The 16,504-nt window shown below is 42.9% G+C and overlaps 1 protein-coding gene across 1 annotated transcript in view; it reads left to right on the top strand.

The window, feature by feature from the left end:
• Nucleotides 1-1,049, top strand: part of dnal1 (dynein, axonemal, light chain 1) — a 33,134-nt gene extending 32,085 nt beyond the window's left edge. Inside the window, exon 8 of the mRNA XM_078233174.1 lies at nucleotides 322-1,049. Within this exon, the coding sequence (XP_078089300.1) occupies nucleotides 322-365 (44 nt within the window). The 3' untranslated portion in view covers nucleotides 366-1,049. The remainder of the gene's footprint in view (nucleotides 1-321) is intronic.
• Nucleotides 1,050-16,504: the final 15,455 nt, after the last annotated feature.

Here is a 16,504-nt window from a genome sequence, read left to right on the forward strand (position 1 = left end):
TCTCTCCACTCAAGTGAACGTATAAGATCCCATGGCACATTACAATAAAAGTGCAAGTGAGTTCCACCAATGTCCTGGCCAAAGTTTATCTCTCAGCTAACATTGCTAAAACAATTTAACTGGCCATTTATATCATTGATGTTTGTGGGTTTTTGCTGTGTGTGTATCATTGGGTTCTGAAGCACTTTGGAACATCCAGGGGTCATGAAAGATAGTGAATGCTCTTCCATTCTACAGCGAATGGTATGCTTTACCTCCAGTTTGAATTGTGTTTTCAGAACACAGGCAACTTTCTAACAATGTAACTTCTTGTAAGTTTAGGAGTCCCCGTCATAAAACAAGTGGAAGAAGAGGCTGAAGATTAATGCCCACATCACAACTGCTGACATCTGGAAGATCTCAAATGTTCTCCTTCACCATTGCACTTTCTGCACCCTTCCTTGTGACTGGACACCCCAAGCTGCTTGCAATCTGTAGTTTCCAAAACATTCCTAGTATATTCTCTGTCATGTTGCTTTGTGATTTATATTGCTTGTTGAAGCAGTGAGCTCTCCTGTATCCAGTGACCAGCTCCAAATTATCTGAATTTCTGTTTCTATCACCAGCAGCAAGCGTTTCTTCAACCACAGAATTTTTTAAAAATAGTTTTGTATAGCAAATGCATTCGCTTATAAACACTTTTTGGTTACACGATAAACATTTGCTCATTTGTGGTAGGGTACTTGAAGTTAGTTTTTTTTATTTTAACTTATTTGTAATTATAAATTAATTCCAGGATGTTGTTACAAGGCAGCTATGTAGCTCAGGAGTGTGATGTTACTTTTGCACTAGGACTTCCCCTTGCTCTTGCCTCTTGTGTGCAGATTGCAGCTTTTCTTCATGCTTCCTTCAACAAGATCAGTCCAGATTTTTAAGTGATTACCTAGTTTTTGTAAAGTGCTTTTTATCCATTTTATATAAAATAATTTATCAGAGGATGTTGTACTTGTATGTGCTATCTTGTGAAAAATGATCTATTCTGGTAACTATTAAAGATAATTAACTTTCCCATCTCTGTTCTCGCTAATGATTCCAAAACCCCAATGCTGTCAGCCCTCTTGTACTTCCATCCTTCCTTCATCTGATGTGTCTGCTTCCATGCACCCTTCCAACAAAAATAATTTCTTGTTAAATAATTTAACTTTGGCAGGTTTATGGTCATCCAGAGGCATGCTGATTCAGCCATCCTTGGTTTAGGCCCTGCATACAGGGCTTTAGGTACTGCATTTGCTGACCTCAACCTGGCAGCGCACAAGTTTGTACAATTGACCTTTAACACTTAGGTTTGGAGTGAGGAGCTAGCCTTGTTGTTTCCTCCTCCTCAAGCTGAGCTGAGGGGATTTGGTACGGGCTAGAGTTTGTACCTCGCCTGTCGTTCCACTTCCTTGTCTGTATGCCCAAACCTCTAAATTTGATTAATCCTAAGGAGGGCCTTGGAGCATCTTTGGTATAGATGAGGGGCTGCTTCATTGGGCAGAGCACAAGTTACAACAGTTGCAAAGAGCCAAGGTACAGTAAACAGATGGAAGATGAGATGCACTGATACTGACCAGCTTGTGAAGTGTTTTGACTTCAAACTCAACCAAAGCTGGTAAGCAACCTGGTTGGTTGGCTCTACTTCTGTTACAACTGAGGTTAAAAACCTTTTCACACAATCCCTACAGTACAGAAGGAGGCCATTCGGCCGATCAGGCCTGTACCAACAACATTACCACCCTATCCTCATAACCCTACATATTTACCCTGCTAATCCCCCTGAAACTAGGGTCAATTTAGCATGGCCAATCAACCTAACTGGCACATTTTTGGGAGGAAACCCACGCAGACACAAGGAGAATGTGCAAACCACACAGTGACCCAAGCCGGGAATTGAACCCAGGTTCCTGGTGCTGTGAGGCAGCAGTGCTAACCACCGTGCCACCATGCTGCCCACTATTCACACATAATCGCATCTGTGTGCCTCTTGACCAATGGAAACATCCCTATGTTATTTTTACATTGTATATTTTAATGCACTTTGCATTCTTTGTAAACTAGAAGCAAAAACTAAATCATAAAGAATTGTTTAAAAAAGGCTCCATGCGGTTTCCACTCCTGAAGACCTGGGGTAGATATTGGTAAACACAGTTAGGAGTCTACTAGCTTTCGGAGCGCTGCTCCTTCGTCTGCAGATTTCCACTCCATCTGATGAAGGAGCAGCGCTCCGAAAGCTAGTGGCGTTTGCTACCAAATAAACCTGTTGGACTTTAACCTGGTGTTGTTGGACTCCTAACTGTGTTTACCCTAGTCCAACGCTGGCATTTCCACATCGTAGATATTGGTAAGCATGTGTTGGTTTTTTTCAGGTTCCAAATGAGTGTAATGCTGGTGAAATTGGCATTTGGGGCACTTTGAAATTTGTCTGTCCCATTTCAAGGGTGGCTGCCTCAGACCTATTGCCTATGTTAATCGGGGCCTAACACCCTGCACCACCTCTATGTTTTGCTTGCTTTATGTTATGTTTTATTTCATTGTTATATTGGAGGGGGGAGAAAGTTCCTCAGGTAGGCTATGAAGAGTGGGTGTTAGGTTTGCCACATCTGGCTGGATGTGTTCCTGGAGGTTTTATCACACAGCTTCTCCCCTTGAACTATCAGTTCAGCCTCAACCTCCGGACATACTGCCTTCCCAGAGCTGTTTCGAAATTGAGTAGATTCTGTTACTCAGCTGGATTAACCTTTACTATTACTAAAGAGGGATTTGTTTCTTCTTCTCCTAATATTATAAATAATAAATTGAGTACTCCAAAAGTTAACAAAATGCTGTTTTTTAGTACAGCCTCAGATTTTTCTCCTGCCACCGTGTCCAGGCAATTCCTTGAGCCTACAGGGCAATCCTAAAGTGTTGGTAGCTCCCTCCCACCCACAGAAGTACTTAGATCGCAGCCATTGCCAGTAAGACATGTGACCTGACAGTTCCATTATGCAAGCTGTCTATTGAACACAGAGACTCCAATTACTCACATGTATGTTAATAAGGCTTGTGGCCCAAATTCTAGGTTGTTTGGGGGTGGAGTGTAACAGCATAATGCTTAGTTCCAAAAATAGACCCAGGCAAACTTGGTGAAAGAGGGTAGCGGCTGGCCCTGAGACATGTGGTTCACTATTTAGCAATGAAGAGCAGAGACTTTGATTACTGTTTTCTATCTTCTCTCCCCATTGCAGGGGGGAATGACAATGGATCAAGCCCTACCACCACTGAGTATGCCTAGTCAGCCAGGAGGTGAAACAGCCTTTATATGTAAAGTTGAACAACTGCTTGTTTCATTGATAAGTTGACATGTAATTTAAGGTGATTTATCCCTTTATCTGTTTAAAAGTTTTGTGGGTCCATACACACTTATTGGTGAGCTTCTGCTTAGCTGGCAATTTTTATTTTAAAGCTGATTTAACCGAGAGCAGATGGAGGAATTTAAGATGATAAAGCATTCGATAGGGTAGATCGAGAGAAATTATTTCCTCTAGGAGAGAGTCACCTTAAAATTAGAGTCAGGCCAACTCGCAGGTGATGCCAAGAAGCAGTTTTCAAACAGAAGGTAGCAAAAAACTTGAAGTTTCAACCAAAAATGCTGGGGCAAGGGGCCAAGTTAAAATTTCAAAATTGATACCGAGACATTGAAACATAAATAGCAAATAGAAGTAGCAGGAGGCCATTCGGCCCTTCGAGCCTGCTTTGCCATTCATTATGATCATGACTAATCAAATTCAATATGTTGATCCCGCCACTTGCCCATATCCCTTGATCCCTTTAGCTCCAAGGATTGCATCTAATTCCTCCTTGAAATCTCATCAACGTTTTGGCCTCGACTACTAGGTTTTGTTAGATAAGAGTGGAACCAAGAAGGGAAGGTGGAGTAAAAATGCAGATCAGCCATGATTTGTCCATGGGGTTGAATAGCCTCTTCCTCTTTCCTCCCCCTCTCGGCATTCCTTCAATCACCTCAGGAGGGTTGTTGGCAAGTGACAGAAGCAAAATCAAAGCATCTCTACCTGACTTGTCTACTGACTTGTGCCTAGTTTGTATCTGCATTATATAACGGACTTTATTCCAATTCATGTCATTAAATGTTTTATTAATTGTTAATCACAACTTCATCAAAGAGCAGATTAGCATTTATACTGTAGAACTTTTAATGACCTTGAGACATCCCAAAGTACTTTGCAGCCAATCAAGTACATTTGAAGTATAACCACTACTGTAGTGTTGGAAATACTGCATTCAATTTGTGCACAGCAAGATCCCACAAACACCAATATGATGATGATCAGTTTTTCAGTGATGCTGGTTGAGGAGTAAGTATTGGCCATGGCATTAGGGATAATACCCCTGCTTCTCTTCCCAATAGTGCCTTAGTTTCTTTTCCACCTACCAAAGAGAGCAGGTAAGGCTTCACTTTAACATCTGAAAGATGGCACCTCCAACATCACATCACATCTGGTAGAGTAAGTCTAGTAGATGACTAGGGTTTGGCAGGAGTTTCCGCTAGAAGTTAATGTTATGCTAAAAGGCGAGGGAACTTATAGAGGATAACAAATAAAGCAAATGCACTAAAAAGATTAGCATTATTGATAGTTGGTAAGTTACCTGGTCCAGATAAAATTCATCCCAGGTTGCTGCAAGAAGCAAAGATAGAAATAGCAGGAAACATTGAATCCAATGAGAATTGAAAGACTTTGACCAATCAGGCATGGTATCAGAGGACTGGAGAGTTGAAAAGGGGATGGACATGAACAAGGAAACTACGGGCCACTCTGTCAACATTGATGTTCGCAATGTTATTGGAAACCATTCTTCTGCGTGTAGTTTCCTCAATTATTCGAGGATTGCTGAACCATGGCTTATGCTATGGTTTTACTATGGGGCAGGGCAAGAGGACAGGCCCCAAGTTTAACACAGCCAGAATGGGATCAAGCTCGATGCTGTTGACGTTATTCTGAACTGCATGATAGCCTTCTAACCAACTGAGTGATCAAAATCCCAGAAACCATCAAGAACAAAACAAACAATGACTGAGAACCAGCATGAATTTATTTAAAACAAATAGTGTTTGTCTAACCTCATTAAATTCTTTGATGCGATAATAGAGAAGATTGATCAAAGTTGTGCAGTGGATGTTTCCATGCACCTTTGGAAGGCGATTAGCCAAGTGTGACACAGGAAGCTTAATAGGAAGATGGACCCACTGAACTAAAGAGGAAGTGGCAGCATGGACAGAATTGGTGACTGGAAACAGAGTTAGGTTCCAGATGGATGGATGCTTTTCACACTGGGAAGTGGCTTGCAGTGGTATTCCCTAAGGATCAAATGTGGTTCTGTAACTCTTCTCAATTTTTATAAATGAACAATACTTGGTTGCAGGGAGCACAGGTTTATAAATTTTTGTAGATAGGAAATTTTGCAAAATAATAGTTCATGATATGGATCGTTGTAGATTTCAAAATAACAGACAGGATAGTGAAATGGGCAGAAGCAGAGCAAATAGATTTGAACGCAGTGAACTGTGAAGTTATGCACTTTGGAAAGACCAATTTGGAAAGATGGTAAACTATAAATGGCATGATTTTGAAAAATGTATATGACCAGAAAGACAAGACCTTAAAGATGGTATGGAAAATTGGTAAGATGGTTGAAAAGGTACATTGCTTTATAAATGGAGTAGAATATAAAAATAAAGAGATCATGCTAGAACATTCTAAATCATGGGTTAGACATTAGCTGGAGTATGATAGGCAATTCAGGGCATCAAAGCAGGTCAGTGGGACTAGGCATAAAATGGTTCGGCACAGACAAGAAGGGCCAAGAGGCCTGTTTCTGAGCTGTAATTTTCTATGGTTCTATGGTTCTAAAGCCGTAGAAAGACCATGAAGGAGGTTCCCCAGCATGTTACCAGGAATATAGGACTTCAGTTAGGAAGAAAGGTTGGAAAATTCCTTGGAATGGACAAGTTTAAGTGGTAAGAGGTTTTAAAAATGATGATAGATTTTAATAAGGTAAATATGGAAATAAAAACTGTTCCCTCCGGCCAGAGAACATAGATTTACAGTTTTTGGGATTTGGAATGCCCTACTTGAAAAGGTGGTGGAAGCTGATTCCATACATAATCTTAATGGGGGGATGAGGTTGGGCAGGAACTTGCAGACAAAAAGCAGAGATATGTAACTATATACAACTGGCCTTTCAAAGAGCCAGAACAGGAAGAATAGCCCAATATCTTCCTTTGTGGTGTAAGATTCAATGGCTGAAATTTTCCAACCCTTCTTGCTGATGGGGATCTTCCAGTCCCTGCACACTGAAAGGAGTGCTTTTGGAGTTGGATGAACACAGGGAGTTCGATGAAACAGGCAGCAGAGGCTACAAGTGAGAGTGCTGATTGGTAAGTGTTTTTTCTTTTTGCTCTTGGCATTGGATTGCCCCAGGGATCTGTTCTGGGACCCTTGCTCTTTGTGATTTTTATAAATGACCTGTATGAGGAAGTGGAAGGATGGGTTGGTAAGTTTGCTGATGACACAAAGATTGGAGGTGTTGTGGATAGTGTGGAGGGATGTCCGAAGTTGCAGTGAGACATTGATAGGATGCAAGACTGGGCGGAGAAGTGGCAGATGGAGTTCAACCCAGATAAGTGTGAGGTGGTTCATTTTGGCAGGTCAAATAGGATGGCGGAATATAATATTAATGGTAGGACTCTTGGCAGTGTGGAAGATCAGAAGGATCTTGGGGTCCGAGTTCATAGGACGCTCAAAGCAGCTGTGCAGATTGAGGCTGTGGTTAAGAAGGCGTATGGCCTTCATCAATCGAGGAATTGAGTTTAGGAGTCGTGAGATAATGTTGCAGCTATATAAGACTCTGGTCAGACCCCACTTGGAGTACTGTGCTCAGTTCTGGTCGCCTCATTACAGGAAGGATGTGGAAGCCATAGAAAGGGTGCAGAGGAGATTTACAAGGATGTTGCCTGGGTTGAGGAGCATGCCTTATGAGGATAGGTTGAGTGAGCTCGGCCTTTTCTCCTTGGAGAGACGGAGAATGAGGGGTGACCTGATAGAGGTGTATAAGATGTTGAGAGGTATTGATCGAGTGGACAGTCAGAGGCTTTTTCCTAGAGCTGAAATGGTTGCCACAAGAGGACACAGGTTTAAGGTGCTGGGGAGTAGGTACAGAGGAGATGTCAGGGGTAAGTTTTTCACTCAGAGGGTGGTGGGTGCGTGGAATGGGCTGCCAGCAATGGTGGTGGAGGCGGATTCGATAGGGTCTTTTAAGAGACTTTTAGATAAGTACATGGAACTTAAGTCAGATAGAGGGTTATAGGTAAGCCTAGTAATCACTAAGGTAGGGACATGTTCGGCACAACTTTGTGGGCTGAAGGGCCTGTATTGTGCTGTAGTTTTTCTATGTTTCTATGTTTACACTATTATAGTGTTTCTGTGTAATTTCTGTGGTTTATAGTTTGAAAAAGGTATACTCGATAGTAACAAGGAGCAGGAAAGAAGGGCCCTAGAAAATTGCATATATCTGAAACTAAACATCATTTAAAAGTTTAATTTAAAGGGGCAAGACATGACAGGAGAGCTCCAAGCCATGGTTTGCTCCTCTTGCTCCATGAGAACCAGCATGAATTTATTTAAAACAAATAGTGTTTGTCTAACCTCATTAAATTCTTTGATGCGATAATAGAGAAGATTGATCAAGGTTGTGCAGTGGATGTTTCAATGCACTTTTCCAGTCCCCTGGGTCAGCATATGTGCGGGAAGTGTCTCCAGCTACAGCTCCTGGAAGCTCGAGTTTCAGAGCTGGAGCGGCGGCTGGAGACACTATGGAGCATCCACAAGTCAGAGAGTATCGTGGATAGCACGCATAGAGAGTTGGTCACACCGCAGGCTCAGACTCCACAGGCAGGAAGAGAATGGGTGACCACCAGACAGAACAAGAGAGATAGGCAGGTAGTGCAGGAATCTCTTGTGACCATTCCCCTGCAAAACAGATATACCGCTTTGGATACTGTTGAGGGGAATGACCTCTCTAGGGAAAGCAGCAGCAGCCAAACTCGTTGCACCACGGTTGGTTCTGCTGCAGAGGGGAGGGGTAAAAAGTGTGCCAGTGCAATAGTTATAGGGATTCAATTGTAAGGGGAATAGACAGGTGTTTCTGTGGCCGCAAATGAGACTCCAGGATGGTATGTTGCGTCCCTGGTGCCTGGGTCAAGGATGTCTCGGAGCGGCTGCAGGACATTCTGAAGGGGGAGGACGAACAGCCAGTCGTCGTAGTACACATTGGTACAATCAACATAGGTCAAAAAAGGGATGAGGTCCTTAAAGCAGAATACAGGGAGCTCGGAAGAAAATTAAGAAATCGGACCTCAAAGGTAGTGATCTCAGGATTACTACCGGTGCCATGTGCTAGTCAGAGTAGAAATGAGAGGACATATCGGATAAATATGTGGCTGAAGAGATGGTGTTGGGGGAGGGTTTCAGATTCCTGGGGCATTGGGACTGCTTCTGGGGGAGGTGGGACCTGTACAAATTGGATGGGTTACATCTGGGTAGGACTGGGATTGATGCCCTAGGGGGAGTGTTTGCTAGAACAGTTGGGGAGGGTTTAAACTAATATGCCAGGGGGATGGGAACCTATGTAAGGAGTCCGAGAAGGAGGGAGCAAGGACAAAATGTGGGGAGAAGGTTCCAACTACATCAAAAATCAGGAAAAAAGTTAAAAGGAAGGAGAACTCAGGAGATGTTATTAATGGAAGTATTAGAATTCAAAAAGAAGGTACAAAAACTAGCACAAGGGCACTTTATCTGAATGCTCGTAGCATTCGAAACAAGGTAAATGAGTTGACAGCACAAATCATTGCGAACGAGTATGATTTGGTGGCCATTACAGAGACATGGTTGCAGGATGGTCACGACTGGGAGTTGAATATCCAGGGGTATCAAACTGTTCGGAGGGACCGACAGGAAGCTAAAGGAGGTGATGTAGCTCTGATATTTAAGGATGATATCAGGGCGGCAGTGAGAGCTGATATAGGTTCTATGGAAAAAAAGGTTGAATCCATTTGGGTGGAAATTAGAAATAGTAAGGAGAAAAAGTCACTGATAGGCGTAGTCTATAGGCCACCAAATACTGACACCATGGTGGGGCAAGAAATAAACAAAGAAATAACTGATGCATGTAAAAATGGTACAGCAATTATCATGGGGGATTTTAATCTACATATCAATTGGTCAAACCAGGTCGGTCAAGGCAGCCTTGAGGAGGAGTTCATAGAATGTATCCGCGATAGCTTCCTTGAACAGTATGTAATGGAACCAACAAGGGAGCAAGCTATCCTAGATCTGGTCCTGTGTAATGAGGCGGGAATAATTAATGATCTTGCAGTTAGGGATCCTCTTGGAAGAAGCGATCACAGTATGGTTGAATTTAGAATGCAGATGGAGCGTGAGAAGGTAAAATCCAATACCACCGTCTTGTGCTTAAACAAAGGAGACTATAAAGGGATGAGGGAGGAATTGGCTAAGGTAGACTGGGAGCAGAAGCTTTATGGTGGGACAATTGAGGAACAGTGGAGGACTTTCAAAGCGATCTTTCACAGTGCTCAGCAAAAGTATATACCAGTGATAAGGAAGGATTGTAGAAAAATAGATAATCAGCCATGGATATCTAAGGAAATAAAGGAGGGTATCAAATTGAAATAAAATGCATACAAAATGGCAAAGATTAGTGGGAACCTAGAGGATTGGGAAATCTTTAAAGGTCAGCAGAAAGCCACGAAAAAAAGCTATAAAGAAAGGTAAGATGGATTATGAGAGTGAACTAGCTCAGAATATAAAAACAGATAGCAAACATTTCTACAAATATATAAAACGAAAAAGAGTCCTTTAGAGGACGAGAAGGGGGATGTAATAACTAGAAATGAGAAAATGGCTGAGACATTGAACAGGTATTTTGTGTCGGTCTTCACAGTGGAAGACACAAATAACACGCCAAAAATTGATGACAGGAAGGCTATGGCAGGTGAGAACCTAGAAACTATCATTATCATGAAAGAGGTAGTGTTGGGCAAGTTAATGGGGCAAGTCTCCTGGTCCTGATGGAATGCATCCCAGGGTACGAAAAGAGATGGCGGGAGAAATAGCAAATGCACTAGTGGTAATTTACCAAAATTTGCTGGACTCTGGGGTGGTTCCCGCAGATTGGAAAACAGCAAATGTGACGCCACTGTTTAAAAAAGGAGGTAGACAAAAGGCAGGTAACTATAGGCCGGTTAGCTTAACTTCTGTAGTAGGGAAAATGCTTGAATCTATCATCAAGGAAGAAATAGCGAGACATCTGGATATAAATTGTCCCACTGGTAAGACGCAGCATGGGTTCATGAAGAGCAGGTCATGTTTGACTAATTTGGTGGAATTCTTTGAGAACATTACATGTGCAGTGGACAATGGCGAACCTGTGGATGTGGTGTATCTGGATTTCCAGAAGGCATTTGACAAGGTGCCACACCAAAGACTGCTACATAAGATAAAGGTGCACGGTGTTACGGGTAATGTATTAGCATGGATAGAGGATTGGTTAACTAACAGAAAGCAAAGAGTGGGAGTAAATGGGTGTTTTTCTGGTTGGCGATCAGTGACTAGTGGTGTGCCTCAGGGATCAGTGTTGGGACCGCAATTGTTTACGATTTACATAGATGATTTGGAGTTGGGGACCAAGTGTAGTGTGTCAAAATTCGCAGATGACACTAAGATGGGTGGAAGAGCAAAGTGTGCAGAGGACGCTGAAAGTCTGCAAAGGGATATAGATAATCTAAGTGAGTGGGCGAGGGTCTGGCAGATGGAGTACAATGTTGGTAAATGTGAGGTTATCCATTTTGGTAGGAATAACAGCAAAATGGACTATTATTTAAATGGTAAAGAATTGCAGCATGCTGCTGTGCAGAGGGACCTGGGTGTCCTTGTGCAGGAATCTCAAGGAGTTGGTTTGCAGGTGCAGCAGGTAATTAAGAAGGCAAATGGAATTTTGTCCTTCATTGCTAGAGGGATAGAGTTTAAAAACAGCGAGATTATGTTGCAACTGTATAAGGTGCTGGTGAGGCCACACCTGGAGTACTGTGTACAGTTTTGGTCTCCTTACTTGAGAAAGGATATACTGGCTCTGGAGGGGGTGCAGAGGAGATTCACTAGGTTGATTCCGGAGTTGAGAGGGTTGGCTTATGAAGAGAGACTGAGTAGACTGGGGCTATACTCATTGGAATTCAGAAGAATGAGGGGAGATCGTCTAGAAACATATAAGATTATGAAGGGAATAGATAAGATAGAAGCAGGGAAGTTGTTTCCACTGGCAGGTGAAACTAGAACTAGGGGGGCATAGCCCAAAATAAGGGGAAGTAGATTTAGGACTGAGTTGAGGAGGAACTTCTTTACACAAAGGGTTGTGAATCTGTGGAATTCCCTGCCCAGTGAAGCAGTTGAGGCTACCTCATTGAATGTTTTTAAGGCAAGGATAGATAAATTTTTGAACAGTAAAGGAATTAAGGGTTATGGTGAGCGGTTGGGTAAGTGGAGCTGAGTCCACAAAAAGATCAGCCATGATCTTATTGAATGGCGGAGCTGGCTCGAGGGGCCAGATGGCCTACTCCTGCTCCTCGTTCTTATGTTCTCATGTTTCTACCAATGGCGACCCCCCAACGGCACATTCCCTAGCGGTGGAGGGTGTGGAATATGCATAAATACAATTACTTTTCTTATTTCAATTTTCCAAAGATATTGACTGAATATATTTACCACATTAAATAACAGGTTGTTGTGCACCAAATAAATTCTCAACATTGTATAAAATTTTGGAGTGCATCAGAATTTTCTTTCTTGTCCTCCGACTTCATGCCATGATATAATTTTATGATCAGCAAGAACCATGTCTCATCAAAATGACCATTTTCTCATATTTTTGTAGACATCGGCAGGGTCTAAAGATCCCACTGTCAGTCTATGGCAGGCCAACTCCAACACCAGAATATATGCTGGAAAATCCCACTCTACAGCATTATGATTCCACATTTTTGGAAAGGGTAGAGGAATAGAAGAAAGGACCCAGTCACGTAAAATGAGAATTGCCAGGAGAGAGACACAGTGGGACTCAGAACATGGGGAAATTCAGAGTGCAATCCAAGTTTCAAATATTGAGGAAGAGTGAATAATGTATCTTTCTCTTTTCCTCTTTTTTTCCCCTGTAGGGGAGACCCAGGAGAGAAATTAATAGGAAACACAGGAGGAGTAAAAAAGGGGGATATGCCTCCAATAACTGGAGTTAGAAATGATTCAGAAGAAGAAATGACCTTGCATTCACATAGGACCAAAGCATATCACGGCCATTGGGTAGGCATAATGTAACCAAACGTGGATACCAATTTGCAGATAACAAGATCCCACAAAACAGCAATAAATTAAAGCCTGAATTTGGTGTTAGGTGGCATTGTCCGGAATAGCAGGGAGAGTTCTCTTACTTTTCAAATAGTGCCATGGGTTCCTTCAGATCCGACTCATCAGGCAGACGGGACTTTGATTTAACATTTCAACCAAAAAGTGGTGCCTCTGACAATGTAGCACTCCCTCAGTACTGCCTTGCATTGGTATTTTTACTGGCAATAGTGTATGAATGTTCAGTGTATTTGCATGACCCTCCATCACTCTTTTGTGAAGGGTGTTAATCAATTTTCCCATTAAGTTGAACAGATGCTTAGTCGCACAGCAGCCTGTGAGACCTTATCCTGTGATAAATAATGTGTGCACCAAAAATGTTAAATGTACTGAAAAAAGGCCTTGCACTACAATTAAATTTTAAAGAGAACTCTTTCATTTTAACCATCCCATGAGTATTCGGGTCTGTTCAACTAGATCTATTTTCATCATTAAAATATGTACATTCCTTCCCGGGAAAATTGTTCCTGGCTTGAAAGACTCAATTGCAGGAGGTTCCAAAACGTCAGAAAGCATACCAAATGAATGGTGCAAAATCATAATTTTCTGATATTCCAGACCCTTATAGAAATTAAATTTCCTGCTTTCAGGAGTTACATTCTCCTTGAATGGTTACTACATTGGAACTCCACGGTGGCACAGTGGTTAGCACTGCTGCCTCACAGTGCCAGGGACCCAGGTTCAATTCTGGCCTCAGGTGTCTGTCTGTGTGGAGTTTGCACATTCTCCCCATGTCTGCATGGGTTTCCTCCGGGTGCTCCAGTTTCCTTCCACAGTCCATCAGGTGTTAGTCTGATGCTAAATTAACCTGCACCCTGGGGACTTGCAGGGTGATTACGGGGTTAGGGCTTGGGTGGGATTGTGGCCGGTGCAGGTTCAATGGACCGAATAACCTCCTTCTGCTTTGTAGGGATTCTATGATTAACGGCACATTTATATGCTGAGAGTATTTTCCATATTAATGTATTGAACGTTGGGTGTTCAAGTAACAAGGGTTCCATTGCACCGTAAGTCCAACTTGGTTCCATGTTCTGGGAGCTGAGTGTTTTATTTTAATTTATTGGAACCATTTGTTAGTCTTCATGGTTGGTGGGTATGGTTTAGAAGATTGAATTCACAGTGCAGAAGATGATTTCCCAATCTAGAATAATCTTCCTGTGTAACACTGAAGGGGTGCTGCATTTTCAGAGTTACTGTCTGACAGGTGACATATCAAACCAAATTCCTGCTCTGCTGATGTTAAGGAAATAAGAGAGATAGGAGCAGGAGTAGGCCATTCGGCCCTTCGAGTCTGCTATATAGTATTGATTTCAAATCAAGAGACGGATATCGATGATATTATAGATCTCCTGCCACACACAACCACGTCAGTGTTGCTTTTATTTACAAAGAAATTGCATTTCTATAGCACCTTTCACAACCTCAGGCCATCCCAAAGCACTTTATAGCCAATGAAGTACTTTTGAAATGTAGTCACTGTTGTAATGTAGGAAATACAGCAGCAGATTGTACACAGCAAGGGTCCCACAAACAGCAATGTGATCATAACCAAATAATTGAATAATATTTGGCCAAGATGCTGGGGAGAACTCATCTGGTTTTCGAAATTGTGTCATGCAATCTTTTACACCCAGCTCAGAGGGTTAATGTCTCAACTGAAAGGTGGCATCTGGGCAGCACAGTAGCACAGTGGTTAGCACTGCTGCTTCTCAGCGCCAGGGACCTGGGTTCGATTTCCAGCTTGGGTCACTGTCTGTGAGGAGTCTACACTTTCTCCTCATGTCTGCGTGGGTTTCCTCCAGGTGCTCCAGTTTCCTCCCAAAGGTGCTGGTTAGGTGTATTGGCCATGCTAAATTCTCCCTCGGTGTACCCGAACAGGCGCCGGAGTGTGGCGACTAGGGGATTTTCACAGTAACTTCATTGCAGTGTTAATGTAAGCCTACTTGTGACACCAATAAATAAACTTAACCTCCAAAAATGCAGCACTCCCTCAGTACTGCAATGGAGTGTCTGCTTAGATTATGTGCTCAAGTGTCTGAAGTGAGAGTTGCACCCACAGCTTTCGGTCCAAGTTGAGAGTGCTAACATTGAGACACAACTGACACATGTCTCTCCCAATCTGCAGTGGCCAGCCCATCCAAGTTCCAGATTCACAGAATCCCTAAAGTGCAGAAGAGGCCAATCAGCCCATCGAGTCTGCACTGACTCCCTGACAGAGAATCTTACCCAGGCCCTCTCCACCGCTCTATCCCTGTAACCCCACATATACCTCACTAACTCCCCGCTAACCTACACATCATGGGATACAAAGGGGCAATTTAGCATAGCCAATCCATCTAACTTGCAGTTCCAGCAATCTGGAGGAACAGTGTCACAATTATGAAATGTAGAAGATTGTTATATTTTGGAACAGTGTATTTAATTTACGATAAAAAATGTCATAGAATTCTGACAGTGCAGAAGGAGGCCATTCAGCCCATTGAGTTTGCACCAACTCTCTCTGACCGAGTACCTTACCTTGGCCCTACCTTGTAACTCTACCAATTTATCATGGCTAACCCATCGAACCTACAAATCTTGGGACGCTAAGAGGTAATTTAGCATGGCCAATCCACCTAACCGGCACATCTTTGGACTGTGGGAGGAAACTGGAGCACCCGGAGGAAACCCACGCAGACACAGAGAGAGTGTGTAAACTCCACACAGACAGTGATCCAAGGTTGGAATTGAACCCAGGTCCCTGGTGCTGAGAGGCAGTAGCACTAACCACTGTGCCACCATACCGCTTCACTGTTGTACCATTGGGATTCCTAGTGTGTCCCAGGTCATTCCTTCCTTTCCTCTCACATGGGCCAAATGTACAACTTTGGTTGAGTTGAAAGCAGATCACTATTTGCAGTGGAAAGGAATTTTGGGGGCTGGAAATGGGAGATGTGTATACTGCGAAGCTCATCCAGCAGCCTTTAATTATTTCTATCAGCTGGATTATAGAATTGAAATTTAACGTAAAGTGAGTGGGGAGACTTTCCAATTGAATAAAATGAAAAAATAAGGAAATTACTGCGGATGCTGGAATCTGAAACTAGAGGTTGCTGGAAAAACGGTAGGTCTGGCAGCAAGAGACAGATGTGGAGATGCCGGCGTTGGACTGGGGTAAATACAGTAAGAGTTTTAACAACACCAGGTTAAAGTCCAACAGGTTTATTTGAGACAGAAACAAGAGACAGAAACAGAATTAAGGTTTCGAGTCCTTTGACTCTGCTGGATCTGAAAGGAGGGAGAATGTGTTTGAACTGTAAGAAATTGCAACAAAATGTAGCAACATTAAGAACAAAGGACACATGACTTGGTGGAGGAGGGGGAAGAGGGGATTGCATTGAGGCAATACGTGTTCGGGATATTTTTTTTAAAGGGTGTTTAAGATGGAGAAGTATCACAGTGTGGTGAACCATAGTTGGTTACCACTATGAGTGCTGAGCCATGGATGGTCAGCACTATGGGTGTTTGTAGATATGTTACTGTTGTCACTGTTGGGGTTAGGGTTGGGCTGTTCTACCTGTTGATATTGTTCTGTGGTACACTCCAGTTGGCTCCGCCGACCTGGGGAAGTATAAAGGTCACTGCACTGCCTGGTGACCCTTTAGTCTGGGATTGTATTGTATATAGTGTGCTCCATTCTTGTTAGTAATAAAAGCCTTTATTTCCCGGGTACAATCTAGCCTCCCGAGTGATTTAATCGCGCATCACACAGTCGAAGGAATTTGCAGGGCAATAAGTTCGAACAAGGGAATGGGACTGACTGGACTGCTCTTATGGGAATCGGCACAGACTTGATAGGCTGAATGGCCTCCTCCTGTGACAAAAATGGTTCCATGACTCGATGTAACAAAGGTCAGCCTGCTTCCGTGGTGACGTCCGTTCCTTCTTGGTCATTTTCACTATGTCACGGTTGCAGGCACACA

This window comes from Mustelus asterias, chromosome 18, assembly GCF_964213995.1.
Source record: "Mustelus asterias chromosome 18, sMusAst1.hap1.1, whole genome shotgun sequence".
Lineage (NCBI taxonomy): Eukaryota > Metazoa > Chordata > Chondrichthyes > Carcharhiniformes > Triakidae > Mustelus > Mustelus asterias.